At 40.0% G+C, this 27,356-nt stretch overlaps 1 protein-coding gene across 3 annotated transcripts in view; it reads right to left on the minus strand.

Moving 5' to 3' along the window:
- The window catches only part of CEP162 (centrosomal protein 162), a 40,637-nt gene that overhangs the window by 4,119 nt on the left and 9,162 nt on the right, over nucleotides 1-27,356 (minus strand). For 2 of the 3 annotated variants that reach the window (XM_083608224.1, XM_083608225.1), the window contains exons 6-23: nucleotides 26,829-27,015; nucleotides 25,968-26,035; nucleotides 25,243-25,325; nucleotides 24,488-24,515; nucleotides 22,491-22,613; nucleotides 21,613-21,798; nucleotides 20,219-20,288; nucleotides 19,184-19,472; nucleotides 17,351-17,609; nucleotides 15,829-15,974; nucleotides 8,210-8,440; nucleotides 7,680-7,817; nucleotides 6,496-6,608; nucleotides 5,018-5,123; nucleotides 4,353-4,479; nucleotides 3,287-3,450; nucleotides 2,453-2,557; nucleotides 796-1,029 (exon numbers count right to left, since the gene is read on the minus strand). In XM_083608224.1, coding sequence (XP_083464350.1) covers nucleotides 796-1,029; nucleotides 2,453-2,557; nucleotides 3,287-3,450; nucleotides 4,353-4,479; nucleotides 5,018-5,123; nucleotides 6,496-6,608; nucleotides 7,680-7,817; nucleotides 8,210-8,440; nucleotides 15,829-15,974; nucleotides 17,351-17,609; nucleotides 19,184-19,472; nucleotides 20,219-20,288; nucleotides 21,613-21,798; nucleotides 22,491-22,613; nucleotides 24,488-24,515; nucleotides 25,243-25,325; nucleotides 25,968-26,035; nucleotides 26,829-27,015 — 2,657 coding nt within the window. The remainder of the gene's footprint in view (nucleotides 1-795; nucleotides 1,030-2,452; nucleotides 2,558-3,286; nucleotides 3,451-4,352; nucleotides 4,480-5,017; nucleotides 5,124-6,495; nucleotides 6,609-7,679; nucleotides 7,818-8,209; nucleotides 8,441-15,828; nucleotides 15,975-17,350; nucleotides 17,610-19,183; nucleotides 19,473-20,218; nucleotides 20,289-21,612; nucleotides 21,799-22,490; nucleotides 22,614-24,487; nucleotides 24,516-25,242; nucleotides 25,326-25,967; nucleotides 26,036-26,828; nucleotides 27,016-27,356) is intronic. The other variant, XM_083608226.1, reaches the window with a different exon arrangement.

Genomic DNA, 27,356 nt, shown 5'->3' on the forward strand with positions numbered 1-27,356 from the left:
AAGTGAAGCTTCCTAGGTAAATTAGATTTGCATCATACACACAGCTGGGATAGCCCAGTTGGTTAGAGCATAGTGTTGATAACGCCAAGGTTGCAGGTTCGATCCCCATATGGAACAGGTGTATATTCCTGCATTGCAGGGGTTTGGACCAGATAATCTGCAGGGTCCTTTCGCACTGGGCTGTATTGAGACTAACTGTGAATGCAGCTCTGCTCATGGGATGCTTCCATGGGTGCAAAGGGAAGAGGCAGGTTTTTTGACTCCCTCACCCTTAACCCCCCCGTGCAGCTTAAGGAGAGGATAAAAGGAGCACCCTAATTCCGCACCCTAAAAGGCTCAGATAAAGGAGCACCCTAATTCAGGAAGTTCTGCATATGTAAGCAGCCTTCCACACACATTGCTAATATGGAAGCAGATAGGCACCTAGACCCACATCCCCACTGGGATGCTCCTCTGAGCCTAAGCAAACTTGCTGTAGGCATCTTTTGTTATGACTATGCAACTGAATCTGCACAGGAATGAGCATACTTATTGTCCATGAATATGCCTGCATTGGAGCATGTCTATAATATTAAAAGGTATTGAAATTTCTGGTGCTAGAATAGAAAGAGTTTTTAAAGAATATATAAAAGGTAACTATGATCTAATTCCCACTCCTTGGTTCATTACTGTAGGATTCAGTCAACACTTGGGAGCGCCTAGGAGCAGCTCAAACTACTTGTTGGGAGAAACAAAAACTACGCAACCACATCAAAACAATACAGCTGTTTAAAAGCATAGTGGAGTCTAAATCACCTTTATCTTTTGAAACTGCTGCTCCATGGCACGGAGACTTTTCTTCGCTTCATCATCTTTACCCTCAAGTTCAGCTTCCAGCTTCTTAACTCTTCTCTCAAGAAAATCCACTGTATTCGTTTTTGCTGATGGATTGCCTTCCCCTTCAGAAGCAGTGGCCGTGGCAGCAGCATATATCAAAGCTGGCAAAGAATTTGGGTGCCTTCGTTTCAGTATGCCTTCCATTTCTTTAACCTTTCAAAAATTAGGACAACAACTATTAGTTACTGTGTTTTAACTAGGCTGAAATCACATGAGCTGCATTTTCCCAATGACAGAGAATATACTGACAGTAATTAAGATCATGGATGTAATCCTGTCTACGCACTTTGCACTGCAAATGTTTAGAAATAGTGCTTCCAAATTTAAAATTCTATCATTAATGAGACACGGCTGGGATCCCAAAAAAGTCACACAGCAAGTTGTGCCTAAGAGTTTGGGCACACAGAGAGGCTTTTACAACTTTTTCTTTTTATAAAAAAACTGAACAGCAGACCCAGTGCCTTATCATAATACTCCTCTCTTGCAAAAATGGTTTGCTAGATGCTAGAAAGATGAACACTGGTGTCGACTGAGAACAGAGAAGGGACCATAGCTCACTCATAGAGATTTGCATGCAGATGATAACAGCATCAATCCTGGGCATTACCACTTAAAATAAATTAGGTAGCAGGTGAGGAAAAAGACCCTTGGCAGAGACCCTGGAGAATCACTGCCTGTTACTGTATACGATCCTAGGATGATAATACCCAAAGTTCTCTTGAGGATCTGAACCTAGTTGTATGATTCTTTCCCATATGCCATAAACATATACATACAGGAAATGAAAGTATAAGGAAGTAATAGCTTTAAAAGGCATCACCAAATTACATGAATCAACTATTAAAACCACAAAATTATCTCTGACATCAATATCTATAGACCACATAATTAATAAAAATCTTTATTTTTTTTCATAAACACATGTAGTAAAAACTTCATTACCTATTACTTATCCCATATCTGAAGTCTGGATTGCAGTTTCTTCTCTGACACTCGATGCTCCTCACCTACCTGGAATTTGGTGCCCTACCTTTGGATATAATGCTATTTGAAACAATGCAATATATAGTTAAGATATATGGGAAGCAGTGTTTCGTTGTGTCGATGATTTGCCATTATTCTTCTCTCCTAAAGCATAAATGAGGAAAGCGGTAGCCCTCCAGATGTGGCTGGGACAACAACTCCATTCTTGACCACTAGTCATGCTGGCCAAGGCCAAGCAAAGGCAGCCGGAGTCCACAAACATTTGAAAGGCCACAGTGTCCCCATCTCTGTCCTATAGCACTCCCATTTACCTAATTTTAGCAACCGAATCAACTCTGGCAAACAGTGGGTTGACAGATGTCACACCGAGATCACTCTTTGCTAGTTGTGCACCATTAGAACTGGTACAATCTAAACAAATTAAGATCAGCCCTACAAGTGCCTAAACACGTCTCTGATGCTACCATACATCTCGAAACTGGATTCGTAAGAATAGAGGCCAGAGTATGGCTCACCACACTAAATTACCAGCAGAGACTATCCTTCCTCCCTTGCTCCCTTGACTGTTAAGGGGAATTGTTGTACTACGTGCCTGCCGCTCAAGGTCTTGTATTCGTTTGGCATCTGCCGCTCTGTCCTTCAACCGTTTCTTTTGTTGTGCAGACTGATTCCCAGCTTCACTTCTAAGCTGATCCACCTACACAGTACACAGAAAGGCACACAGAAGAGTGATGTAAGCAATCCATTCATTTTATCATTAGCACGGCCTCTTCTTTAAAACCGTTAAAGACTTGCATGTGTACGAACAAGAACGATAAACACAGAAATTGGTAACCACGGTGCATAGGAAATGATCCCCTCAATCTTATTTACAAAACTTGTAATTTAAGCAGCAGGGGAAAATCAGTACCAGCATGGTAAATGAATGGGTCGTTTTATCCCAGTTTAGTTAGTGCCAAACCTCATGCGCAGAATGTTCTAACTACATATTCTGGAGTGGAAACTGAATTACAGCCTAGATTCAGACAAACCCTGACCTACCGTGAAACCAAAGAAAGGGAGACCATAGGCTGAGACGGGGAAGCTTGCTTGGCAGCCTGTGACTGAAAGTCATGCCTTTGGGAACTTTATGACAGATAAATCTATAATCATAAATGTGTAAGCAGAACTGCTTGAGCCCCTGACAGCTGGAAACCTGAAGGACATTAGATGGGATTCAGCCCAAGTGTGACTACTCAGCTCTGGCCAAAAGGGAATTGCAGCAACAATTCCCAAAGTAAAATTCCTGAAGTTCAGACTGCATGGTACCCTAGCCTTTTCTCTTATGTCTATGTGAAAAAGTAAGATTTTGCTGGCTGGTCTCAGACGGTCTTTGCCTTGCTACTGCCTTGAACGGTACTGGAGGGAAGTCTGACAATGCAATCACCTCATGCTGCAGTTTATCAATTTCTTCTTTAGCTCCTCGAAGGCGAGCTGCATCTCTGTCTAAGAGTTCCTGATTTTCTGCATACCACTGGAGTCTTTTCTGCAAGCGACCAATTTCGTCTTTGTATGATTCTTCAACAATCTTCATCTCATATGATTTTTCAGCTAGGAAGAAAATGTTCCAATTAAAAAAGTGTGACAAAGCATATCTGACTCAAGACTAAGCTTATTTTGGGCATTGGGGAAAAAATAGAGGCAAATTAATTTTAAATATCTTAAAGCTTTCTACAAAAGCCGTAAGATATTTAGATTTCCTCTTTGTGGTGAAAATGATGCTTGTAAAGAAAAGCTATAAATCATTGTTTTAAAGTCTGACGATTTGTTGTGGTGGCAGAGAGCTTTTTCGAGAGCTGCTATTCCTTCCTTTCCATTCTAATAATACACATAGGAAGACCAGACTACTACTGATATGCAAAGAACCAGTGGCCTGGAACCAACACCCCCCCTCCAATAATTCCATCCCACGTTGCCATCAAAAGGAATTTAGGGAAATTTCTCCCACTGCCCCCAGTCTTTGATGCACACTTTCTCTCTCGGAACTGCTCTTGTTGCCTGTCCCCAACTCATATGTGAGCAGTTTCCTTTGCATGCAAAGGGCCCTAGGTACAATCTCTAGCATCTCCAGAAAGGAGCAAGATCAGGTGATGGAGAAGACCCAACACTTTGAGGAGGACCTTGCATTAGGCAGCTTCCTATGCTTGTAAATGGTTTCATTTGTGAGATTCCCATCACAGAGGCCCACCCCCTGGTAGACAACTCACAGAAGCAAGTGTTGTGCAGTACCCTGCTCACGTGTTTCTGGAGGGGTAGCTGCCAGTGTACATATAATCCAGCTACTGCCCCCGCCATCTCTCTTGATTACCCCACTCTTCCCTGGTGTGTTAATGCAAGACACAGTATCACAAAAGCTTAATACAGTATTAATGGAAACACAGATTTTATATTCAGTGAAGTAAAAGATCTTATTGTTAAACGGAGGATTAACCTGTTCAAAAGCAGTGCTTTACCTGAAGTGGAAGTGATTTGGGCTCTTGCTAAATCTCGTTCCTTCTTCACTTGCACCAAATCTACTTCAAGGGCTTGCTTGTCTTGCTTTAGACGCTTTCTCTCTTCGAGCAAATTGCTTTCTATAGTCTTCATGCCCCACACCCCAGGAAAACAAAAGAGAGATACAGAAAACATGCCATAATAATAATAATAATAATTTTTTATTATTTATATCCCGCCCTCCCCAGCCAAAGCCGGGCTCAGAGCGGCTAACAACAATAAAAGTAACACAGCATTCGAAAATCAATTCAGCCATGAGGATAACACCTCTTCTGACCATTGAAGTGAACTGAACTGATGCCTGGATAAAGTGAGAGATTTCCAGGCATGGATCTGCTGTGCTGGGGCCACAGCATGGGAAAAAAGAGCCTGACCTGCACAGCAGAGGGGAGCAGATTTGTTATTTCCCCTTGTGCCAGCAGAGTCAATATAATGCAAATTATAGTGTCTTGTTTAGAGGTCTCCATGCAGCTTGGCCACAGCAATTTATCGTAAATGGCCCATTTGTTTCATTATTTGATATAAAAATAAATAAGAGTAATAGCAACTTGTTGGCAAAATGTATAATGTTTTAAGTGGTGACTATTTCAGCAAACTAGTCTAAAGAAAAAGCATAAGTACTTGCCTTGGCAGCCCGAAGTTCTAAAATCAGGTCAGTGAAACTCTGATTCCCAGCTGATTCAGCATTCTGCACTCCACATGACAAAAGGTTATTTTTATCCTGTTGCTCTCTAGTTTAATTTTGAAAAAAAGAGAGGATTATTAATTTTATACAGCTCATGGTTTGTTGAAGTAGTTCTATCTAAACACTATTCCTGCAATTAAATCAGAGTAATTTTTAAAATATCCAGTCCTTGTTAACTCATGCTGGCCTGATTCACATGTCACGTCAAGGTATAGTTTGGTGCTGATTGTTGGAAGACTGTTTTATTCTCTCTGGTGAGAAATATTGGTGAATGTCTATTTTCAGAGTGAGAGGCTGTGAATCTAGTGGGAGTCAAGACCCATAGGTAAGAAGTAGGGGTGGGTGAATGTTAAAGTACCCCAAGTGAGCTTTGGGATAGGCCACCTGAGACTTTCTCTCCCCCTCTCTCTTGTGATTTATTGTGTCTTCCGCCTCCCCTTCCCCCTTCCTTCCCTGCTGCATGGGTATTCTCTCTTTATGTGATGGTGAATTGGTTGGATGGGCACTGTATTGTTGACTGCTATGATGCATTAGGGGTTGATGTGAAAAGGTAATCTGCATGCAGCATGTATTTGCAGGGAGTTGCACAGAGCCAGGGCACAGGGGACCATGCAACTTGGTGACAGAAGGAAAAAATAGGCACAGCTTAGTGGTGGCAATGGAACAAAAGATGCTCACATCTGATGCCTATATCTGCCTCCCCACAGCTCCAGAATACTGTTGGATGCTCTTCCACTGTGCCCAACAGCTTGGTGGTGCTATTGCTAAATGCCAGGTCTGTACAGAATAAGACAGTGCTCATTCATGGATGAGAGTGCCCAATGGCATGCATTACTGAAACATGGGTGAGAAAGATGGGGGTAGAGGATTATACCCTTGGTCTTATTTACTGGTAGGTGTATTCTGTCACTGAAAAAGTGCAATTCATATGATTTTCTTCAACCTATTTAACACACAGTAACTACTTTTTCTATAAGTGTTAGTGAGGGTCCTCTCCCCCTTTTGTCGAATGGAATGTTAATGTGTTGTATGATACCCCTTTTCTTTGGTATAATGTATTCATGTATATATATTTTTCACTGTAAGTTCCTTGAAGACTCTTTAGATGACAAGCGACTAAATTTAATAAAACAAACAATCATTGTTATACTACTTCTTGAAAAGTTAAAGAAATGGAAGGGACACTGAAAAGAAGACACCCAAACTCTTTGCCAGCTTTGATACATGACTGCTGCTACAGTCAAATGGTATATAATTTTCTAAAATAAATAAATGATATCTGTGATCCTAAGCCTGATTAAGCTGACTTCAATGGAAGAATTAAGTTTAACTCCCTTCCACACAAAAAATTGGACATGCATTTCAATCCTATGTACGTTTACTTGGAAAAGAGACCTATAGTGTTCATTGGGGCTCACCGTAAAGACACCAACTCAGCCATCAAACGCTGGTTCTCTTTAAACATGTTTTCTTCATTTTTCTTGTTATTTAGCTGCAGCTCTTTCACTTGCTTATATAATCTTTCATTTTCCTTCATTGAAATATCAAGGATTAATTCACTTAGTTATGTATTCATGTGAAAGACACTTCTTAGAAATTACTCTTTACAAATTCCAGAAGGGTCGCCTTTTCTTCCTGCTCCATATAAATAAGTACCTCATTGAATTAATCAATGTACATTGTCCCTTGCTTATGAATGGACTAACATTTTCATGCATGTCCCAGCAATTGTCCAGCTGCTCTACCTTCATTATCAGTCTTTTATCTACCAATTTCAGATACCAATGTCTTTTCATATACGATATCTTTATTGTCATTGTCCCATACAGAACAATGAAATTGGAAATCTACATAAAATATTCAAAAACCCCTAAAAACTCTGAAACCCCATTTTAAAATACAATATACTAAAGAGACTCCTTATGCTACATTTAGAACCAGAATTGCATTTGCATAGAAACTGTTTCTCAAGAGGCTAGTCCTGGTCTTTATAACCCTATACCTTCTTCCAGAAGGCAGAAGCTGAAAGAGATAATTTCCAGGGTGTGTACTATCCTGTGCTATCTCTGCAGATTTCTTATGGCACCTGACAGCATAGATTTGATCTAAGGTGGGAAGAGTGCACCCAATTATTCTCTCTGCAGTCTTTACAACCCTGGATAGCATTGTTTTTTCCCTGGCCGTGCAGCTCCCAAACCACACACACAGACCATAAGTTAATACACTCTCCACAGTACAATGATAAAATGCCATCAACAGGTCCTTTGAGAGATTGTTTTTCTGGAGGATTCTCAGAAAATATAACCTCTGCTGTGCTCTCTTCATCAGGTCTTTGCTGTTTTCTCCCCAGGTTAGGTCATCTCTCAACTCCATTCCCAGAAATCGAAACACCGAGACCTGTTCCACGCACTTCCATAAGTGGTGTGAGGGCCATTGCCTTTGACCTTCAACAATCTGGTCAATTCACTATCAAGCTCCCCACCTCTCCTTTTATTTTAATATAATGCACCATAGTTCTCAACCTGGATACAGCTTTAAAAACTGACTGTGTAAATACTTTGTAAGTTTTACTCAGTGAAGCCACAGTATTAAGTATATCTACCTGTTGATACCCTTGAAGGAGAGTCTCCTGATTTTGGACTTCTTTTTGGATTTCTTTCAGCATTTCTCCATCATCAGGAATTCTTTCCAAAGCGTTTGACAACTTTGTTCCTTTGTTCGGGTCTTCTCTGTTATTTAGCTGAGAAAACATGAACTATGAATAACGTATACTTCATAAAATCACTAGGAAGAAAAAGCCCTTATTAACAGATTCCTGTACATTTAACAGACTGTTCTCTTATTTGTATCTTATGCCTGTCTCCTTGCAATATAGCAAAACATATTAAGGGGGTGGGGAGCAGCTTGCTTGGCTACCAGCTGAAATAGCTTTCTAAACGCAAAAGGTCACTTCCTGCAAGGTGTTTTAGCTAGCTATGAGAGACAACATTTTATCCATGGCTTGCCATGATTCCCAATTTGATTTTATCAGAACTAAAATGAAATATATAGTAAATGCTGTTTTTAGTGAACTGTATTAAAAGTGTTTTTTTTTAAAATTGAACAGGGAAAGGATATAACTAGGTATAGTACCTGTGTTTGAAGAATGTAATTTTCTTGGTTTAGCTGAAAAAGGTCTTTATCTTGTTGCATTTTCATTTCTAGGATCTTAGTCTCCATTTCCTTCTCCTTTTGCAAAGATGCGGCTTTTAGATTCTGAATCAAATCATGGGCTTCGGCCAATTTTTCCTCTGCTTCCTGAACTCTTTGCAGTAAATAAAGCTCCCTCCCACTATTTTGGGATGGAGAATATGAGGCAACCTGCTGTGGGGAAAAAGTATACTATTCTGACAGCTCATCACACAACCAAGATTTATGGATCATTTTCTTTCACTTCTGTAGTACAAATTGCAAGTTTCAAAATTTTCAAAGACTGAATTTTATGAGAACCATTTAGCATTTTAAATTGAGAGAGGAAAACAACAACAATGCAAGTGAGTTTTCCATGAAACAAGATGTCAGCTTCAAGGTCAACTCGTTTCAAGTGTGAGGTAGCTTTGGCACTGCAGAAAAAACTTCATGCATTAAAAATGTAGTCAGTTGTTTGGGAGCACCCTGTGCTGTAGCATAGATATGGATGTTATCAAATTAATAGATGGAGAACCATTGGAGATGAAGTGAAATCAATTTCATTTACTATGGGTTGGGTCTAATTTAGTATTTCCACAAATGGAAAATCAAAAGGTCTCCTTATGCCAGGCATAGGCAAACTCGGCCCTCCAGATGTTTTTGGGACTACAAACCCCATCATCCCTGACCCCTGGTCCTGTTAGCTAGGGATGATGGGAATTGTAGTCCCAAAACATCTGGAGGGCCGAGTTTGCCTATGTCTGCCTTATGCAGAAGAAGAAGAAGAAGAGTTTGGATTTGATATCCCGCTTTATCACTACCCAAAGGAGTCTCAAAGCGGCTAACATTCTCCTTTCCCTTCCACCCCCACAACAAACACTCTGTGAGGTGAGTGGGGCTGAGAGACTTCAGAGAAGTGTGGGGCTTCCGGAGGCGGCGCCAACGGCAATGGCGGTCTCCTTCTAGTCTGGAGGGAGAAGCTCCGCGGAAATCGGGTGTGTCCGCTACGGCGAAGCGGAGACCCTTTCGAAAATCACAGGCAGGAGAAGCCTGTGAACGTGGGACTCGGCGGGCACCTTTAGCGCCCCCCGGATTTGCGAAGGAACCCCGCAACGGGAGCTTGGCGCGGTGCTGAGAGTCAATTGCTCTTTCTGTGGGGTGAAGCCGCACAGCTGTTGCCGGAGAGCGCTGACCTTTTTCCTGTGACAATTCGGCTGCTAAACAACTACCCGTGAGTAGGTGAAGCTTAAGATCTGGGACTAAAAGGAGAAAAAAGGGATTGATTCGGCACTGAAGCGGGAAGGTGTAAACAGGAAGTCCGCCTTCCTTTCTGTATACAGATCAAAGCAAAGACTCTCTGAGCTAATACCTGGAGAGCGGTGCTTCAAAGTTCCAAATCTGAACATCAAAGTAAAAGAACTCCCTCCCCAGGTTGCAGGAGGGGGGGGGAGGAGGGGAAAGTGACTTTTTTGCCTGCAAAAGAAAGGAAAAGGGAATAGAGACCACCACCTAATTCCTGGGAACGGACTGCAAGGATCGTTAGAATTGTTGCACTGAGAGTCGCACTACTTATGGACAATGTAACTTTTTAATGGTTAACTCTGCAAAGGAGATATTTGTTAAAGGTCTTCTCTGGATTTGAAACTGTTGCCTGCTTTGCCGAGGGGGACTTTGGAAAGTTGGAAAAGACATTTTATTGTAACATTAATGACTGCTACAGTGTCCCCCTAGAGGAACATTGGAACTATACACCCAGCTGGGGGATTTTTCCACTCTTAACTTTTAACTCTGGGGAATTTCCATTGCAAGCTTTTACCGTGGGATTGACCTTGACTCATAGACAAAGGGTGATGAATGAAAAAACAACAAGATCCGGCAAGGTTAGAGTGCAGCAGCCTAGTGCAGCATCCCAGCAGCGTAGACCATCTGTTCCTGGCCCTCCTGTGACACAGGGGGAAGATACTGCACAAGCTGGGTTAAAAGGAATGGCCTCAGAAGAGGGATTCACTTCGGTACTAAGCAAAATTTATGAAAAATTGGAAAGCCTAAGTAAACAAGTTACTGAACAAACAACTAAAATTGACCAGAATACTGTTAGCATTAATAGCTTGGGACAGAAGGTGAATTCCAATACAGAATCTATTGAAAAATTGTTGCAAGAATCTGCCTCTAATCGAAAGACAGCTGAGGAAGCAAAAGAAAAAGCAGCGGCAGTAGAGGAAGAAATAAAACCGATGCGCAAACAGCTCGGGGACCATCAGTCGCTTCTGTCTATGATTGAACTGAGGGAGAAACAGACTAATTTGAGGATCAGGGCGGTACCGGAATTTGAAAAAGATAACCTATGTGACTACCTTGAGCAGGAATTTGCAAAATTTTGGAATCTGGATGCTAATCAAGACTTCAAGATAGTGAGTGCTTTCAGACTTGGAAGAGGAGGGAGAAAGAACAGGGTGAGAGACTGTTTGGTCACCCTCCGAACGAAAGAAGAGAGAGATAAAATACTGACTCTGCACTACCAGAAAAGCTTGGAAATAAACGATTGAAGAGTGGAGATTTTTAAGGATATTCCGAAATATTTTAGAACTAACTACGGAGACTTGGTGGCCCTGCTGAGAAGAAACAGAATTGTTTTTAGGTGGGAATTCCCCCAGGGCCTATCCTTTACATTTAAAGGGAAAAAAATTAAAATAAGATCAGTGGAAGACAAGGGAAAATTTCTGAGAGACCACGAAGAAGACCTGCAGAAAGAAGCTTTAGAAGAGTTAAGAGCCTTAAAACCAGGAGTATTAGACATAGCACCACCATCTTTGGGATTGGACAAACCAGCAAAAGTGATACCACCGTCAGAACAAGAGGAATTACTGGGAGCAGTTGGAGGAAAGTAGAATAATTACACAATGTCTCTACAATTGCTAAGTTGGAACATTCATGGATTTAACTCCCCGGAGAAGAGGAGGAAAGTTTTTCATTTATTGAAAAAGGAACAGTTGGACTTAATTTGTTTACAGGAAACACACATGATAAGGCTACACAGGAAAGTATTGATTAATAAAAGATTGGGTCAAGAGCTTATTTCATCGGATAAGGTCAAAAAGAGAGGAGTTGTAATCTATGCCAAAGAGAGCCTATCACCGAAATTTGTTTTTAAAGATGATCAAGGAAGATTTGTGGCAATCGAAATTCAATCACAAGGAGAAAAATTTTTAATAGTAGGAGTTTATGCACCAAATGAGGGGAAATCTGATTTTTTTAAGAAATTGCATGAGACATTGTTAGACTACACGGATTACAACATTATTATGATGGGAGATATGAATGGAGTGGTATCTACAAATATGGACAAGTCACAGAGACAGATTGTAACTAAAGATGGCAGACTACCAAAAACCTTTTTTGAACTGACTGACAATATGGACTTGATCGATATTTGGAGAATTAAGAACCCCTTAGGAAGAGAGGGAACATTCTTCTCTGAAGCCAAAATGACATGGACTAGAATTGACCAAATATGGATAACTAGAGGACTGGCACCTAAGACTCGAAAAGTGGAAATTTGCCCAAAAACTTGCTCCGACCATAATGCTGTGAAAATGGAGATGAAACTAACACCAATCGGTTCCTTCAGATGGAGGATGAATGACACCTTATTTAGAGATCAAGGGGTTGTTAAGAAGGCCCAAAAAACCTTGAGAGACTATTTTGAGATAAATTTGAATACTAGTATTGAAAAAAGAATAATCTGGGATGCAAGTAAAGCAGTTATGAGGGGGTTTCTGATCCAACAGAATACAATAAAGAAGAGAGCCCAAAATGAAAAAAAGATAAAATTTTGGAAAAAATAAAAGAGGGTGAGAAGAAACTAAGAGCGAAACCAAAGTCACAAGAGATTCTGAGAGATATAAAGTTATATCAAGTGCAATATATGAAGATGATGAACCAGGAAATTGAATGGAAAATTAAACAAATGAGACAAAAGACATTTGAATCGGCTAATAAATGTGGAAAATTGTTAGCTTGGCAAATGAAAAAAAGACAAAAGCTCAATATTATCACTAATTTGGAAGTGGAAGGAAAGAACATTCAGAATCCAGTGGAGATTAGAAAATGCTTCCAGAGGTATTTTAAACAGTTATATACACAAGGGCCACAGAAAGAGTTTGATATAGACCAATTTTTAAAAACAAATGGATTACAAAAAATCTCTCAGGAAAACAAGATAATGCTGAACTATAAAATTACAGAACAGGAGGTAGAAGGTGCCATTCAGAATATGCAGTTGGGTAAATCTCCAGGGCCGGATGGTTTAACCTCAAAATATTATAGATCTTTGAAGGATTGGTTAATTCAGCCACTAAAGGAGGTTTGTAACGAAATTTTGGAGGGGAAAAAAGCGCCAGAGTCGTGGAAGGAAGCTTATATTACACTTATACCGAAAACTGAGTCGGAAAAGACACAACTTAAGAACTACCGCCCCATATCCCTGCTCAATGTGGATTACAAAATATTTGCTGATATTTTGGCTAATAGATTAAAAAAAGTATTAGTGGAAGAGATACATAAGGACCAAGCTGGCATTCTCCCAGGTAGGCACTTGTCTGACAACACGAGGAACATAATCAACATTTTGGAGAAGTTGCAAGTGAATATTAATACTAAAGCAGTTTTAATTTTCATAGATGCGGAGAAAGCCTTTGATAATATTTATTGGAATTTTATGAAGAAAAATCTCCAGGGGATGGGGGTGGGTCAAGGGTTTGAAAATGGTATAAGTGCAATTTACTCAGAACAAAAGGCTAAGCTAATAGTCAATAATGTGATGACAGAGGAATTTAAGATAGAGAAAGGTACACGACAAGGCTGCCCATTTTCCCCATTGCTTTTTATTTCGGTCCTGGAGGTTTTGCTAAATACGATTAGAAGGGACCGTCTGATTAATGGTATCCAGGTCGGAGCCAAACAATACAAATTGAAAGCTTTTGCAGATGACCTAGTTTTGACGTTACAGGAGCCAGAATCTAGTACGAAAATAGTATTAGAACTGATTCAAGAATTTGGTCATGTGGCAGGATTTAAGCTGAACAAGTCAAAAACTAAAGTTCTTGAAAAAAATTTAACACCGATTGAGAAAGAGGTTTCAGAAGGAGACAGGTTTAACATTAGTTAAGAAAGTAAAATATCTGGGGGTTAATATGACTGCTAAGAACTTAAATTTATTTAAAGATAACTATGAGAAATGTTGGACAGAAGTGAAAAAAGATTTAGAAATATGGTCAAATTTGAAGCTTTCCTTGTTGGGTCGAATTGCAGCTATAAAGATGAATGTATTGCCAAAAATGTTATTTTTGTTTCAATCATTGCAAATTTTGGACAAGATGGACTGTTTCAAGAAGTGGCAGAGAGACATTTCTAGATTTGTCTGGCAGGGCAAGAAGCCCAGAATAAAATTTAAAATATTAACTGATGCAAAGGAAAGAGGCGGATTTGCCCTGCCAGACCTTAAACTTTACTATGAATCAGCAGCATTCTGCTGGTTGAAAGACTGGCTGCTTCTTGAGAACACAGACATTTTGGATTTGGAAGGTTTTAATAATGTTTTTGGGTGGCATGCATATTTGTGGTACGACAAGGTTAAAGCACACAATGCATTTAAAAACCATATTGTCAGGAAAGCATTGTTCAATGTCTGGATAAGATACAAAGACTTATTGGAAAATAAAACCCCAAGGTGGTTGTCACCAATGGAAGCGAAGGCTCAGAAAAAGCTCAATATGGAGGCCAAATGGCCGAAATATTGGGAAATATTGGAACAAGAAGGAGAGAAATTGAAATTGCAGAGTTTTGAGAAATTAAAAGATAAAGTGCGAGACTGGCTTCATTATTATCAAATAAGAGAGGCCTATAATTTGGACAAAAAAATTGGCTTCCAGGTGGAAAAATCAAAATTGGAAACAGAACTGTTAGATCCCAAAACTAAGATACTTTCAAGAATGTATAACTTGCTGTTAAAATGGAACACGCAGGATGAAATGGTTAAATCTGCAATTATTAAATGGGCACAAGATATTGGACATAACATTATGTTTGCTGACTGGGAACAGCGGTATGAAATTTACGGCATGTAATGCCTTAAGAGAGAATATTATGAAAATGATATACAGGTGGTACATGACACCAGTCAAGCTTGCAAAAATATATCATTTGCCTGATAAGAAGTGTTGGAAATGTAAAGAAAATGAAGGTACATTCTTTCACCTTTGGTGGACGTGCCCAAGGATTAAGGCTTTCTGGGAGATGATCTATAATGAAATGAAAAAGGTATTTAAATATACCTTCCTGAAGAAACCAGAGGCCTTTCTCCTGGGCATGGTCGGCCAATTGGTGCCAAAGAAGGACAGAACTTTCTTTATGTATGCAACAACAGCAGCAAGAATTCTCATCGCAAAGTATTGGAAGACACAAGATCTACCCACCTTGGAAGAATGGCAGATGAAAGTGATAGACTATATGGAATTGGCGGAAATGACTGGCAGAATCCGAGACCAGGGAGAAGAGTTGGTGGAAGAAGATTGGAAGAAGTTTAAAGACTATTTGCAGAAACATTGTAAAATTAATGAATGCTAAAATGATGTTGGATTGAAATGAAGTGGCTTTAGCAATAAGGTTAAAAAGAATATGTAAAAATGGACTGATAATTAGATGAAAGTATAAAGTTATGATATGTTAAGATATACAATTAAGATAAATACAAAGAGGGAAAGGATTTGCTGAATTAACTATGTGAATTGGAATACAAAAAAGGGAGGTGTGAGGAGGTCAGGAAACAAGTAATTGAAATATAAGACACGAAAAGACTGATTTGTTTTTAAATTGTTTTTTATTTCTTCATGTATTTTGTATTTTTCTTTGCATTTTTGTATCTTTTTTCTTTTTCTTTTTTTATTCTGTAATTCTCTTTTGTCTGTAAAATTTCATTAAATATTTTTTTTAAAAAAAAACCAGAGAAGTGTGACTGGCCCAAGGTCACCCAGCAGCTGCATGTGGAGGAGCGGAGACGCGAGCCCGGTTCACCAGATTACAAGTCTACCGCTCTTAACCACTACACCACACTGGCTCCACCAGCCAGAGGCTATGATTCAATGAAGGCTTACATGAATGAGCAGGGATAGAAGTTGCCTCTTCCTACACTCTCATTTATGGACCTCTGCATCCAACCTTATGCAGTTTTTAATGACAGCTGTCCTGCCTCCAGTGGACACTTACTCTATTAAATTCAAAGAGAAGGCAACACACTTTTGTAACCTGAACGGGATCTCTAATGCTGCACACACTTTTTGTGCAATGATTTGGAGTTACATTATAAGTGCAGTGTAAATCAGGCCACAGATCAGAACAGATAGAGTGCATCAAATTACATATGTATTCTCTTCTCACATTTGTGAGGGTAGACAACCTGGGTGATACTGAGACACTCCAGGACAGCAGGGATTCCTACGACTCTACAAAAAGTTTATATCTGCTGCAGTACTGTTATTCCCTTGCAAGTCCCCTTAAAAAATTTCAATTTAGGAGTAATGACTTACATTGTGTGTCTGTAAGCAAGAGTCACTTTCTTTAGCTGGCTGTTGAAGACTGCTTGCAGATGATTGTCCAGGTGTAGCACAGTAATTTCTCTTTGTAGAAACTGGATTGTTTGCTGTCTGTATTGTCATAGTTCCAGAAAATGTTTCTTTGATGAGAAAAAAAATATAGTGGGCGCTGTAATCTTAATAGCCCTAGCTATTTATATGGAGACATAACATTTCTTTGAACAGATCATGCAATGTACAAGTGGAAAAGCGAATACTACTACTGGGCGAAAATCCATGATGCCTGTTCACTAGTAGAACAGACTTCTGCTTCCATAAAATAACTTCCCCTTACTTTCCTCCTCTTTGCTGTGTTGAGGGAACTTCTAGAGGAGGTGGAGGTCACTCATGTGACATTAAATGTTGCCCACTGCTGTTGTCTTCCTGCTTTAAAATTACAAAACCAAATACTGCTGCCATACTTCCAAACCACTTTCCACAGTTCACTATTCTTCTTTATATATCCCATTACCCCCTAAGTATTTAAAATGACATATAATCTTCTCTTTACAATTCTCGGGGGGGGGGGGATCCACTTTAAACAAGGATCAATCCTGTAGGGAACATGCATGTTAAAACAAGGCACTCAAAGGTCTCTAAACAAATCCCACTGCTACTTATTGTATCTAAAATTCTGACATCAAATCCTTCTCTAAAACACATCCTTTGCACAAATTCTTTCACTTAATGTTGTGCAGCCAAATCCTATACAGATTAACCACATGGTAAGTATGCACAGGAATGCATTTACAACTTGTTATCCCAGCCTCAGCCTCCCTTCACTTTGTCAACTCCTCCTCCTCCTCATCTAGATTTGGATTGTAAACAAATTAGGAGAAAGTTCTATATTTTTCAGAGTATCCTAAACAGAGCACCGTGTTTACCAAACTGAAGGACACTAACAAATAGGTCCTCAATTTTTTGTTTTGAATTCTGACTTGCTTCCCTGAATCATCAAACTTGATAATCTATCCCATCCTCAAAAAGCAGTTTAGAGAAGATGCACAGGAGCTCTTTGTAATGAGAAGCTGAGGGAAAAGAGCATGCACAGGGTGATCTTTTCCCTTTGGGACTCCTTCATGGCCAACTCTTTATCTGCTGCCTTACAAATAGTCTCAGGCCACAGTGACTTTGCCTCGGGAACTCGAGGTCAAAGATACTCTGCAGTCTCAAACAGTTTGCTGAATATAGTTGACAAACTGGAAGTGCAGTTAACTAACTACACCTTGCTTTAAAGAAGTTGAAATGCCTTGTGCAATCACGTTGCTGTGTTGAGCACTGGTAAATCTACCAACAAATTTTTTTAGGTTAAAACCAATGTTTGAATGTATCTAAAAGTTCCACGTTTTTAAATAGTATTATCATCTTGCAAGAAGCAGTATGCAGTAATATTTAACCTTGAGGAATCCTACACTTGACATTTTCCCTACATTAAATCAAACACATCTGCATTAAAGACACACTAAAAATCCATTACCTTTTTGTCTTGGAGGAGATTTTGTTTTTAAAACTGGCTTTTTGACGTTTTCCTTTAATGTCTTCTTCTCATTAATTGTGGAAAAGTGCTTTAATGGAGAACTGGATCTTCCATATCCAGAACTCCTAACAGAGCTATGGGGTCCACTTAGAGATTTCTTTCTATGTACAGCAGCTGTATTTTTGGTATTTCTGAATGTTACTTGTTTGTTCATCACCGAATTTAGACCTTCTTTAGTCCAAGTGTGGGACAGACGGGTCTGGAGACAACATTATATATTATTAAATCAACCAGCTTGGCTTTGAATGCAAAATCAAGTCAAGTGTTTACAATGAGCTTAACACAAGAAGTTTTATACAGAGTGCTCACCTGTCAATCATCAGGTATCAGGTGACCGAACTTCAAAGGAAAGAATCTGCTTGAATTCAAGCCAGAATGCAAAGGAAGAATTGGGAGCACACTTCCTGTTAGCTAGTTAGAACTTTCCCTGGTCATCAGGCCAGGCAAAGTAGGGCATAGTGTGCCCAAAACAACCTGGTGAGCAAACCTCTGAGGCTGGCAGGTCTAATGAGACTCAAGGGAATAGATGTTCCACACCAATGATATATACCAGATTACATTTCAATGTGTTGTGCTATTCAGCTCATGTGTAAAGTTTCCTCTTAGCTCCCAAAGTCTGGAAAATGAGAATAACCAGGAAACAAATTTGTGTGCCCATGCAGAGGTACCAGCTTCTGTGGCAGGGTGAAGCAGCCTTCCTGGCACTGCCATCACTGCAGCTTACCTGGATGGGGCTGGGGTCAGAGCTCTGTTGGCCAATCCAGCACTACTGCTGGTGCACCTAAGCAGCCTTGACCTTCCATTGCCCTGCTCTATCCAGGTAGTGCAGCGACACAGCTGTCAGAAGAGTGGCTCTGCTTCACCGCTACTGATGGGCAAACTAAGAGAAGTGAAGGCTGCATTCTTAAAACAATTTGCCTGGAAGTAAGTCCCACTGAAATTAATCTCGCTTACCCGAGTAAACATGGGTAAGAGTGGGATGGAAAGAAGTCTGATTTAACAGGAATTGTTCACAATTGTTGATAATATTACAAAGGCCTACTAAGACTTCTTTGATATTCAGCTGCCTAGCCCTCAGCTGCTTCAGACACAGAAGACAAGGCACCTTCTGTCTTCAAAGCTGCATAATCAGAGAAGATTAGCCAAGAGTGTCAAGACAGGTGAGCTAGGAAGAGGTCAAGGAGGAAACTGCAACAGCGAAAAAGTTAGAGCAGGGGTCAGCAACCTTTTTCAGCCGTGGGCAGGTCCACTGTCCCTCAGACCATGTGGTGGGCCGGACTATATTTTGAAAAAAAAATATGAACGAATTCCTATGCCCGACAAATAACCCAGAGATGCTTTTTAAATAAAAGCACACTTTCTACTCATGTAAAAACACACTGATTCCCGGGCCGTCCGCGGGCCAGATTGAGAAGGTGACTGGGCTGCATCCGGCCCACGGGCCTTAAGTTACCTACCCCTGGGTTAGAGGAAAACAATGGGGAACAATAGTAGGGATTCAACAACAGATAATATTGGCTGAGCCCAGTGTCTTGGACTTCTTTCTAGGGAGGCTAATTTAGTTAACCATATTTGGTGTTTGGTGAAGGTAAGTGAGATAAAAATATTAAGGAAGAAATAATCAATCAATTAATCCTTGTAGCACCCAAGGGCCTAACTAGTGAATATTATGTACAATCTGCTTATTAAACAAACAAACAAACAAATATGATATGTGCATAGCTGATCTTTATACTTGCATAAATCTCTTTAAGACACTGAGATGCCGTTTACCTGGTTAGTCTTTTTGTCTTGATGCAATACTGAAGAACTTGGGAGACTATTTTGCCTCAACACATCATGTTTAAATTTATCAATCCGTTTGTCCTTGCCAGTCCTTTGATGAGGAATCAGTTCACTATCTTCCTTTGCGACAGCTTGAACAAAAACATTCTCTTGTCCACTATGCTGCTCCAATGAACAGCCAATGTTTTGCTTTTCCTGAGCAGTATCATTCTGCTGCTCTTCCAGTATTAAATGGCTCATTAATTCATCAGTGCTGTTGTGTGTTGCTTTCACAGGGCTACAGAAAAAGAGTGAAGAAAGCACAATCCAAAGATTATATGCATTAGGTTTTAGTTTACACATTATTGTTACATGCCTATTAATGGGATACATTAAGACATATGGCCTGATCCTGCAGGACGGGCTTTAAGCAGTCATGGAAGAAACCGTGGGTGCTGCAGGAGCTAAAAAGCAGCACCTTATATGATGTTGAGTGGAAAAGACACAGCTTAATATTCCCAGTTTTCTTTAACAGCATTTGCAGGTAGGGCTGGGAATGTCCCTGCCTGAAACACTTGACAGACGCAGCCAATGAATGTAGACAATACTGAGGTAGATGGACCAATGGCCTGACTTAACATAAAACAGCTTTCTATGTTAGAAAAGACTAGGGTTGGCTCCTACAGCTGGCGCAAAGAGAAGAGCTGTTCACTTATGCTGGAAACTGTGCCCAGTCACAGCACCTGTTCTCTTAGTTTAGCATTCTGCAGGACTGGACCATTAGAATCTATTTCAGGTGCACAACAGCATGCCAGCTTCAAAGTTAAGCCAATAACTGTATTAAGTGAGCACTGGCAGTAGGGGACTTAATCTCAGGATTAGGTTTTAAGGACTGATCTGTCTCAACTGCAAAGCACAAACTGCAAGCTAAGGCGAACTCCCAAATCATTTGGACAGAGGTTGAAGAAGGGGGAGGGGGCAAAGAACAAGACAGAAAGTAAGGACATTAATTGCCATAAACTGTGTATTTTCTAGAATGAATACCTTGCAGGGTCCCTGGTAAAATCTGAATCTGCTCTGATAGGTTTCATCAGTTCTTCTATGGTGGGGAGATCTAAGTGGATGAAATGACAACATTCTAGATCAACAAACAGTAATGAAATACTTTCAAATGAAACTCACCCACTGATTCTGTGTTCATGTACATGCATGTGCACATCCACTATGTCTTTGGCTATAGGTAGTCTCCTGTTATATGTAGTGTGATCTCTCCTGTCTATGGCATAACATTCCTTTTGTAACGGCAGCAATCCTTTTGAGATATAATTCATAACCTCCCCAGACTATTTACAAACCAATTAATCTTCACTTTTATGTATGTGTTTAGTAATTGTCTTACATTTTGGTCAGGTCTCCTGTATATGCAATCTTTTTTAGTGAGTGAACAGTTTGTGTGACTCCTGGGTCAACTTTCACATTACTAAATGAACACACTCAAACGGTATCTGATTAAGGACCTACCACTCTAAAAATGAGCAACTAAATCGTCAGTGCTTCAAAATTTACTTTCATGCTGTGCTAGTATCTCAGCAGGTAGCAAAGACACAGATGAATAATAATTCACTGGGTGGCAGTTTCCACAGCAAGCTGTTGAGGGTCAATGGGGCTAATAGTCACTTATGAAGACTGTATGTGGAAGATGCTCCTCTTTATCTTGGCCTTTGAGACCATTAAGATATTGTTTTATGTTGCGCACTTCTTTTGCTGAATTTGTTCCATTTGGAACATTTTTATGTGCTTTTATGACTGTAATGGATTTACTTGTTTTTATAACTGTATATTATCTTGCGACAACCTGCTCTGGGACCTTATGTTGAAGGGCAGGTGATAAATATTATCAATAAATAAAGGGAGAGAAGCTATTGTGAACAAAAGAATGAGCCATGAAGGATCTCCGTGGAAACCAAAACACTATCCTCAAAGCTGAGGAAGACCTCATAAACATCTAGGCAAGTGCAGGTTCTGATGCAGCAGACAGCAGGATGAGTCATCATGGAATTAAAAGGGAGATTTTTTAAAAAAAGGACTTTGCCCTCAGCCTGGCTCAGAAAGTGCTCTTGAAGCCATGTGTACACTAGAAGACAGACTGCATTAACAATTATGCTTGCCTTTGCAACAGTGTGCAGCCAATCTTTTAACTAAACTGTGGTTTGGTGCTAGTGCAACTGCAGCCTACTAAACATAAGGATTGAATGCTGGAGATGGGAAAATAGTGTCTTGAGAGGAGAGGTAAAATAACATGATTCCAAGAGAATTCAAGGACTCCATCCCCAAGCCACGAGTGTTGGTATAAGCTTGTGCTGGAAGCAATAATAAATCAGGAATCATTTATGTGCATATGCCAAAATAAAGTTGTATTGGGAATTTTCAATATTTACCAGAATCAGTAGTGGAGGTATTTTTGGGACATCCTTCTGTGTTCGGTGAAACATCTTTAGCCAAGTTCTCTTCTATTTTACCACCATGAATTCTTTGCTCATCAGAATCTCCTAAAGACTGCTCAATATGGCAGTAGGCCTGATGCAAAGCTTCAATATCACTATTCGTTTGTGCACCAGAAATACCTGAGGAGGGTCAGGTGAAAAAGTCAATCAAAATGAAGTGAGCTGAAATGTCAATAAAGCAATAGCAACAATTACCTAAGATACTAACAGTAGAATCGTGTCCACTTAGAAACATGTCTTACTGAGTTCAGTGAGGCTTACTCCCTAGTAATGGATAAGGGATTGCAGCATTAGGCTACAATCCTATGCACACTTCCAAGAGTTCAGTAGGACCGACTTCCAAGGAAGCAAGTTCAGGATTGCAGTACTAGGCTGAAGTTCACAATAATTAAATATTGGTTGCCACCAGTGACAAAAATATAGATTACAATCCTTAGCCATTAAATCTCAGTAACTAGTAAGAAAAAAACAAAGCATTTCTCTTCTTCAATTCAGAACTAGATTTTCAAAACTTAGGAATTGCCTACATAATCTTTTACCTTGAGAAAACATTAAGCAATGAAGACATAGTTATAGTTATGCACTTCTAAGTCTCTTCAATTTGAAATGCTTGATTCTTTCCTGTTGAAATCAATATGACTTCAAAGAGCTTAGCTTTGGCTGAATAAGGCTCTAAATGTTTACATGATCAAAGGGTAATTGTGAAGCAGAGAGAGCTAGAACTGACCAAGACAGACTGCTCTTGCCTTACTTCTGTTTTCAGCATGGCAAACAGATGTGGAAAGAAGTAGTCAATAATAAAGAGGGTTTACCTGTTCCATTCATTTCATCGGCAGCGGTTTCTTGAGGTAGAGGGTGTTCTGTCACAGCTGCATCCTGCCGCTCACCAATCTTTTGCATCTCCAGGGTCGAGTCTTGGGAATCGAGAAGGACAACTAAAGAGAAAACAGATAAGTTAGAGAACACTGACGTGCAACACAATTGTATCTCCCATACCAGACAATATGAGGGTTACAGACTCTAACCTTTGCTCTTCTGCCATTTCAGTACAACTTTTTAAAGTAGCCACCCCAGCAATCTCAGATGTCCCTAGCAGCTTCTAAAAAGCACATGGATAAGATATATAAGGCGGCAACCCAAACTTCTGGCTGGGAGCAACAGGGCTTGCCAGAGTGGCTTGGCCGCATCCACAGCTCTGTCCCTTGTGCTAGCCCAGGCAAAAGATGAGTGGGGGAGCCTCTTTGTTGTGCCACCCCCAAGACTAGGCCTGTTGCTATCCTGTGGTGGCAGCAGGGCTGGCTCAAGACCCAGCATATCTCCTCCATCCTTATCCCTGAAACACCTCATTTTGGTGGATTTCGGAGGGCTGCTACCAATGGTAGCTTCTGCCCACCTGCTATTTGGGTGGGTGCATTGGGGTGCTGGTGGGGCTCCCCTGCCAGTGGAGGCTTGGCAGCCAGGCTAGGTGGAAGGAGACCTCCGTCCCCTCCCACATGGTGCACGGGGGGGGGGGGGGGCTTCGATCGCTTTGCTTGATTAATAAGTGAGGCTAGGGCCCCAGGCCAGAAGATGTTTCAAAAGTGGAGAAGGCATTCATGATAAACAGGGTGGAAGGGGGAAATGGATAACACAATTTTTTACAGTAAACAATTCACTATAAAGGATTTTTGAAGTACAAACTCCAACTATGGCTCTTCAATAGCTTCAAGCCCTGCCCAGATTTAGCTTGTTTTCCCCAAAGCATGGTATAAATTTCATAGCTAAAGGTGCAATTAGGCACCCTTTTTGGGAAGAAAGTCCCAATGAACTCGGTGGGAATTGCTTCTGTGTAAAAAGGTATGCAGTTGGGTGCCACATTTCTCATAGTAAGACAGGTCAGAAAGATAGCACTGCAAGGAAGTTTACCTGACCATGAACTGCAATAAAATATAAATATATTGAACTTAATACCAATACATATTAATTATTTTACTGGGATTGTTTGGCTTATAAAATTATTGTTAAAGCCAACTTGGTACCCTCCTGTTATTCTGGATCACGATTGACCATACTAGCTGGAGCTGACAGGAGCTAATGTCCAATAAATAGTACAGGAGGCATCACATTGCAGAAGGCTGGTTTAGATTATCCAGCATAAACATAATTTACACATCTGAACTACTTCTCAAAATGATTCTCAAAACTCAGGAACAACGCTCTGTGCTGGTTTCAGTTACTAATAATTTGATTCCAGACCTTGCTCAAGTCCTCCCAGATAAAAATGGGGATTAATAGCGATAAATACTGATGACTCCACTGTTACTACATTAAGGGAGGAGAGGATTTTTGTTTATTCCTCCTTGCCCATGTGTTTATTTTATCTAACAATAAATGACTGTAATAAAAACTCTAAGCGGTAGAACCCTATACTCCCTTAAAAGGTCCTCCAGAGATTTGGAAGAGCCTCTAGAATAATGGGAGAGGGAGACTGGTGAACATTTGACTTCTCCCTTCTCCTACTGGATCTCAGTCCCTTTTACAAATGGAAGGAGATATTCAGTTCTAGAGCTAATCCTCTGATTCCAAAAGGAAGTCAATAGTAGGCATCAATTTGGAATAAAAGGAATACCATTTACTTCTACAGATATCTGCAAAGCATCTCTAAAGCAAATGTCGCCAGCACAATTGGAGCTAGCACTGAGGTCCATTTAAAAATTATGGATAATTTCTGACTCTTTTCACCCAAAACTGGGTACAGCAAAGCCAATCAAACATTCAAGCCCTGTGCCGTATTTTTAACATGTTTCCACATCTTGTAAATTTTTTGTACCTTCAGCCAGCATGCCAGTCTTTTCTTCCTAAAAAGTTAAGAGAATACATATGAATATGCATGATGTGAAATATACATATTTTGATAATCTTGAATGCTTTAGATGGTGAGCATATCACTGCTATACAACTACAGTGCAGGGACATTCATCCTGCCTTTATCAAAATAATAAGGCACATATATACAAATGGATTTCCATCTCTCTTCCTATCACATCCATATCCTGCAATTCACAAACCTTTTTCTATTCTATTTTGTGACTGAGAGTGATGCCTGGGCACTGTTAATGTCTTTTTGGTAACATGCCTTTTATCTCCTAATCTTTTTCTGCATCGGTACTGCTACTGATCCAGCCCCCCCCCCCCGCAAGTCTGCTGCAGTTTTCAGATTACATTGATCTTTGTCACATGTATTATTGTCCTTTGTTTTATTTCTGGATTGTAAAGCCACCCTGAGAGTTACAAATGGGATTGAATGGCCAGATATTAAATATTACAGAGTCCACCCCTACCCTAAATAGCAAGCCTATCAACTAAATAGCATCCATTACGTCTGGACTGGATGCATCATCATCGTTATCATCATCTGCTACCCTACTACCAAAGAACCTAATCGGCCTTTAGTGTGTCTGAATAGGATTGCACTGTAGATGTCTGGTAAGTTCTTCATTGGGTATAAGCGACACTAAAATCACAGGGCTGACTTACAAGTAATGTTGAAAACATGAAATGGTTCTGCTTTTCCAAAATGCTTACTTTAGCTTCTGTCACAAGAACCTGCTCAGCTTTATTCTCTTCATTAGATTCTGAACCTTCTTCAAAATCTTCACTATAATCACCTGGAATGTGTGTGACACAAGGCATACGGTTAATTCTTTGTAAGAAAATAGGACCAGCCATCTCTCTACATCTCTATATAGCTCTTCCTCAGATCAGATCAAATGGCCAGGAAGAGATGGATACAAGAAACAGACTGGAACCCTTTTATTAGCAGATTTATTCATGAGTAAACAGCTCAGCCCCCTCCTTCAGCAGACTGTGAACTGCACAAATTCAAGTATTAGACAAATGTTCTGAGGGTAGGGATAATCTCTCGACCCTCCTTCTAGCAGAAAGAACCTAGATGGCATGAAAAAACCCAATACTTAAACCCTTGCTCATTTGGAATGGAGTCCCTTCCAAAATGCACACTGTTCTCTGCAAAAAAACTGATATTCTGCAATAAGCATTGAAAAATGTTCTTCAGCATCCACCAGTTCTGTAATATTTCCCACATGTACTGCTAGATCGTAAGAACAACCTTCTTTGATCAGACTAAAACTTTTATCTTGGGTTGGAAGACATCAAGCCTGAGGGAGACTTTCCAGGTCCTTCTGGCCAGACCTTGGAATTTATCCCCTAGGCCACTTCATAAGTCAAATTATTATCCATAAAATGCTGTCTTTAAAGCAAATGATAATAAAACACAGAAGTACAGTTACCAGATTTTTCATGGTTCCTTGGTTCATCTTCATTGCCTTCTTCTACCTGTTTGGCTTCAGAGTGATTTCTGCAAAATATGACAGTATTACTTCTAGAAAAACGTTTCTCACTCAGCAGTATTAGACAGAACAAATTTGTTTTCATGCTCATAGTTCAGACTGCTCTGCTGTTCTGGTAGTTAACAACATATCGTTCTAAAAATTAAAAAAAATCTAAACTATGCAAAATAGACAACTTTGCAAGTAGTACAGAACTCTCGACACTAAGCCATGGTCTGTGTTAAACATTGGCTTAATAGCAAATGTGCTTCCCAGCCCTCCTACTTCCATGTGCAGCACAAACAGGCTATAGTATAATTATTAGTCTTATTATTGACTTACTGCTTGTTTGAAACAAAAAACCCATTATCTGGGTCCACATGACATGACAAGCCACACTGTGGCCAATCTGCTTTGTGCACAATCTGCAGGGGGGAAGTCATAAGAGAGGGCAAGGAGCACACTCACAGTTAAGTCACTTTTTAAAACAGGGATGAGGAACCTGTGGTCCTTCAGATGTTTGTTGTACTACAACTCCCATCAACCCCAACTACTGGCCACATTGACTGGGGCAGATGGGAGTTGGAGTCCAGCAACAGATGGAGGTCTACAGGTTAGCCACAAATTCAATCAGAATCCTGAATACAGTGAGCCATAAGATGAAGATTTAATTTGCACAGTTCAAAGCAGAGAATTGAGGTTTCATCATTAGAAAAACTGGATATTATTATGCCCTGCTTAAGAAATTATTACTGAAAATATCACAGGAATGTTTAGAGTTCTGAATATTACTAGAACTATTGATTTTTATTTTAACTTTACCGTAGAAATGCTCTTAATCCTTCAGAATCATTGGAATCCAGCTCCTTATTCAATCTAGAATAGTCTATCGTAGATGATGCTCCTTTCTCAAGATCAGCAAAGAACTTCTCCTTTTCCTCTTGTTCTTCTAAAGTATCCAATCCGGCTCCCAAAAAGATCTCATGAGGCCCTGAAGCCACAACAGAATCTAAATTTAAAAGCACCAGAATATAAATAAGTACAGTAAATTAATATCAATTTTCGTAAGAAGGTAATTGCAGGGGGAAATTGTCTAGTGTCCAGGCACTGCCTTAAGTGAGAAATCAAGAAAATGCAGAGATAATGCCCAAAAATGTATGACTTGATCTTAAACAAGCCTGTTCTAAAAATACCAGAGTTTCATGAGCATTATACATTTATTGAGTGTTTATGAAACTGGCACTGAGTGCTCACAAAACTCTGGTATAGTTGTGTATAACCTCATGGAAACCAGTAGAGAAGATGTTCTGAGTAGGAGAGCTGCATGTGTGCAGCTCCTATGGCTGGAAC

This window comes from Podarcis filfolensis (assembly GCF_964270895.1).
Source record: "Podarcis filfolensis genome assembly, chromosome: 3".
Taxonomy (NCBI): domain Eukaryota; kingdom Metazoa; phylum Chordata; class Lepidosauria; order Squamata; family Lacertidae; genus Podarcis; species Podarcis filfolensis.